The following is a 4,798-nucleotide window of genomic DNA, read 5'->3' as shown; positions in this document are numbered from 1 at the left end:
GAGAGAACGCAGTGGCATAGTTCAGGGTAGGACTGAAACCACATTGCCCATGTCGCAAAGTCCTCTTTGGCCTTTCGTTCCCGAGGCATACCTTACTGCCGCTAAGACCGACATGCCGGAGAGTTTGAAACTTGTGGACGACTTCGCAAAGCAGAGAACAGGAGGCAGATTTGCATTCTTTCTTTCTACTAAATCGTCTAACTGGGACTGTACTCTACAAGAATCTCCTTCCGCCGATTCCATTTGGTTGAATTTGCGAAAAATTCAGTTCTCATCTTTAAAAATTTTTTTTTCCTAGGGATCAAAACAGACTCACAACACTTCCCTTCCCTAACATGATTAGCCTAGGGAATCCACTGATCCTATTGATTTTTCTCGCTTGGAACACAAGCTCATTAACCCGCCACACGGTGAGGGTAACGATACTTCACCGAGAGTCTGAAAACAAAAAGACCCCGACAGCAGTGCTGCGGCCCTCTCTCCGGGATTCCCAAATATTTTTTTGTCAGTTCCACTGAAGAAGCTGATATTGCCTCCTTAACAATAAAGGCTTTCAGGTCGGCTAAAAGCAGCTTTCTTTAGCTGCACCCCTTTTCTTTGAATTGTTCAGCAGGGTGCCTGTCTTCCCACAAATTTGCTCAGCTATCTGGGAAGCAGGGTGGGGTGGGTTGGGGAGTGTTAGCACCGCCGTGCTGCGATGCAATGCACGGCTCCCTCCCGGCGTGCTCCTGGCGGGTCGGATCGAACAGAAATGGAAATGCGAGCTTCCCAAATTCCCCAGGGACTTCCTTGCAAGGAAAAAGCGATCAGGAAAAAATTAGACAACACAGACATCAGAAGCAGCAGCCCTCACACGAGTCTCTCAGAGGAGCGCTGGCAGTGGGCTGCGTTCCTTTTTTCTTCCCAGTCCAGGACATTGAGAGATGCCACCCGACTCTTCCAAAAAAGAAAATAAAAAAGTAACAGCTATTTCACCCGAAAAATTGATGTAACATTATTTTTGCGGTCTTTCTTTTATTATTTGAGATCTCTGATGAGATCAGATGATCTGTACCCTTTCACTCCAGGCAACAGACGTCTTCAAACTGTTTAATTTGATTTATCCTTTGAAACAGAAAGTGCATTACATTTAACTGGTCTTGCAAAGGGGCTGTCTTCTCTTTACAAACCTAATTCCTTATATAAATTAATAAAGGTTAAAGATGCTAATATATCACCATTATTAGCTTTAAAAAAAGAAAACAATTTACATATTCTATAATATTCTTATGATACAAAACACTTCAAATTCAATTACAGCAACTAAATGGATTTTATGTTCTGACCCGGAACCGTTTCCCCCACCATCTACCTTAACACGCATTTTTATCAGAAAGGAGTTAAATTAAACACAAGCTAGTGTGGCCCCGCCCTCCCCAATCCTTTCTTTAAATCACTAATAAATAGCAACAAACGACTGTGCAATTTCAGAGGGGACCGAGGGACCGGTGTGAGACTCCCGGATCCCACAACTTCTGCTTCGAGTCTTTGGGGCGGGCAGAGGGGAGGCAGGACTAGGAGCAAAAAGGGAAACTGAGGCTCGGCAACTCCACGTGGAAAGAAGAGCGACAGGAGAGGGTCAGGTCGGTGAGCACGTTCTGTCCTGCAATTCCCAAATTAAGCTTGAAATAAAGGGGGAAGTGAGCGGTCGTGTGGATGGGTCTTCAAAAGGCTGGCTTGGAAGGAAGGCAGGAAGGAAGGAGGAGATCCATCTTTGTATACCAAATTCAAAAAAAGCATTTTACATTTTAAATATTCACAATAAAGTAACCTCTAGTCAGTGTGACTCACGATTTATTTACAGAGCCTTCAACAGGTCGCTTTAGTCGCACAGCAGAGAGCTGGGGCAGCGTCCCTGTCCTGTCGGGGCGGTGGCGCTCGTGCATCGAGGTCCCCTCGCCGTGGGTCCGTCGGTCCCGGGCCCCGGCACCGCAGGGAAGGGGAGCCGGCGCCTCGGGGACGCGTGCGGGGACCCCGGCTGCGTCCTTGGAGCACTGCACCGCGTGGCCTCGGGCGGCCTCCTCGTCCACCCCAGTCTCCTCGGGTCCCTCCTCCCGCCGCACTTCTGGGTTAGAAAAATAGATCTGTACATCTCCGCACGGCCCGCACTCAGGACGCGCCCTCGGCCTCCGACGCGTGCAGCAGGAGCCCGCCGCCCGGCTTGTGCTTCTTCAGCAGCTGCGTGATCTTCTCGTCGTCCGAGTTGGGGTCCAGGGGCTTGTTGTAGTCGTCGTCCTCCTCCTCGTTCTCCGAGGCGCCCTTGAGCCGCTCGGTCTCCGAGTCCTGCTTCTTCTTGGCCGTGGCCATCTCGGCCGCGTGCTTCTTTCTCCACTTGGTCCTGCGGTTCTGGAACCAGACCTGCGGCGACAGGGGGGACTCCGTGAGCGACGGCCACCGGTGGCCGTGGCCCTTCTGCAGTCGCCCCAGGGCCAGGCCTGGAACCCGCCTGCACCTGGCTCCGCAAGAGGAACCCGCGCGGAGGGGCTGCCTGCCGTTGCCATGGCGACAGGAACACAGGACTGGAGAGACTTCCCAGAAGAGGAAAAAAAGCAAAACTCAGAGGCTTAAAACACACACACACACACACACACACACACACACACACACACACACAATATTCCCTTTCCTGCTTTCTGGCGTAGAAAACTTTTTTCCATTCGCAAAATTTCCCCATAGTGGCTGTGACTTTACTCCTTGTTTGCTTTCATAGATGAAGGAATTTCAAACAACCTAAAGTGCACCAGTTTTTCTGTGTTGCTAGTAGGAAAAGGCACATTTGCAGAATTAGCTCTTCTCCTTTTCGCTTTTGGACACGGCTTGTTTTGCCGATTTGAAGCCTGAATGTACACAAGGACATAGGGGAATTCCCCCACGTCCCCATAACACTTACTTTTTCACTAAAATACAAACCTCAAATTACTCATATTAACCAATACAAACACACCAAAAATATGTAATAGTTCCGTTCAAACCGTCACGGTAGTTTGGCTGGCTGGATCTCTCTTTCCTCTTCAGCCCTTAAAAAGTTTTTGAAAAAATCTAAAGTGAAAGCTACAATTATCAGTTATTTTTAAAAGTGAAAACTTTGCCAATTCCTTTGTTTTCTATTTTGTGCCAATTCTTTCAAGTGTAGTTTAATATTTATTTCTTCTGACCAAGATGGTCATTTAATGTACAAAAACTTTTAAGCCCATTCATAATGTTTGGCAAGTGTCTGATACACATATTTTAAAGTAGCAGCAATAAGCAACCAGATTTCCAACGACACTGAATTATTCTCTTTTTGTGCTTCTTCTCTGCTACGTATTTTATCAAGAGAAGCAGAATTGCTAAGAGATTTTGGTTTTTTAAAATAAGGCTATAATAATTCACCTATACCCATGCAGACATATTTATGGTGACAAGTGAAGACCTCCAGATTACCATGATAGGCTCTGTACCCATACAAAAATAACTTTAAATGTGATAGTATTCTAATGGCTACCTGCAGAATCACTTCTGAAATTTTTTTTTATGATGCTTGTCTAGGAGTAAATACACTCTAACCAGCAGACATCGTTAATGTTATTCCTATTTAATTTAAAGAGCAACAACGTAACTAATGAAAACAGACACAAACTCTAAAGTAACAAAGTTAAGAAAAAAGAGGGAAGAAAGAAAATACTGAAAATACAGAAAACCGCCAAGTTGAATTACTCAACTGGCTCAATTCCTTTATTTTTCAGAGAAAGATTTGTAAAATTTGATTCTGTGGAAATACATTGTACAACTCAATTAGAAAGTGACACTTTAATTACCAAGTATTGTCGTAAACTGAAATATCTTAAATCTGTTCATAAACTTTTAAAAATAGAATTTAATTTTATAATACAGTCATAATTTCGCCAATTCCTTTGGAAAACTACTCTTCCAAAGTGATTGCCTTATCTAAATTAAAAGCAGGTTCGCTTATGCTAAGTGTGAGATCCTGTGGGTCTATTTTTTTTAATCTGCAAGTTAATACAGAAGCACCATAATGCTGATCTATGTTAGGAAATTATAAACTACTGGAGCGTGAATTAGCAAACAAAAGTCTGAAGCTCTTATAAATAGAAAGAAAAGCTATTTAAGTAGCTTGATCTATTCTCTGGGCGATTTCAGTAATGCTTTTATTCTGTAACGATGACCGAGTTCCCCTAGTGATCTAGATTAACCTAATTTCCAAGGCCGGACCGTCATTTCTTTTGTTCAGGAACAGTTTGCCTTCCCGCACGACCCTAGAGTCTTCCTGCCTGCTCTCAGCGTCTCCCCGCCTCCCCGGCCCCCACCCGGGGGCGGCTGTGCGTGGGTTGGGGGCCCGGGTCCTCGCTGGGGTCGCAGGGCGCGCTCACCTTGACCTGACTCTCTGTCATCCCCAGCGAGTAGGCCAGGCGCGCTCTCTCGGGCCCCGCCAAGTATTTCGTTTGTTCAAAAGTCTTCTCCAGGGCGAAGATCTGCTGGCCGGAGAACGTAGGTCTCGTGTGTTTCCTCTTCCCGTCTTTGTCCAACAAGATAGATCCTTGATCTGCGGGAACCGACCACAAGCGGGTGAGAGCGGAAACAACTGGCCACAAGCGGCCCGCGGTAGGGGGCGGATTCAAAACAAGGTTTTGGTGGAGAAAGAAAGCTGCGGCGTTTTCCGAGAGCCACCGGCGCTCCCGCCGCCCCGCGCGTCTCCCGCGCCTTTGCGCGCCCACCTGTTTCCTGCAGGCCTCGCGTTCAGAACAGCTGCGGAGGCCTC

At 46.6% G+C, this 4,798-nt stretch overlaps 1 protein-coding gene across 1 annotated transcript; it reads right to left on the bottom strand.

Moving 5' to 3' along the window:
* Nucleotides 1-1,077: 1,077 nt before the first annotated feature.
* Nucleotides 1,078-4,582, bottom strand: Nkx6-1 (NK6 homeobox 1; the record flags this gene model as incomplete). The annotated part of the gene is given in 2 exon segments (XM_013502716.1): nucleotides 1,078-2,397; nucleotides 4,410-4,582. Coding segments are annotated over 2 exon segments (422 nt in total), but the record flags the coding sequence as incomplete, so codon positions are not given.
* Between the last annotated feature and the right edge of the window lie 216 nt (nucleotides 4,583-4,798).

This window comes from Chinchilla lanigera, unplaced genomic scaffold (assembly GCF_000276665.1).
Source record: "Chinchilla lanigera isolate Chin_1 unplaced genomic scaffold, ChiLan1.0 scaffold00073, whole genome shotgun sequence".
NCBI classification, from domain to species: domain Eukaryota; kingdom Metazoa; phylum Chordata; class Mammalia; order Rodentia; family Chinchillidae; genus Chinchilla; species Chinchilla lanigera.
The sequence above is the reverse complement of the archived record's forward strand: the minus strand, read 5'-3'. Positions and strand labels throughout refer to the sequence as shown.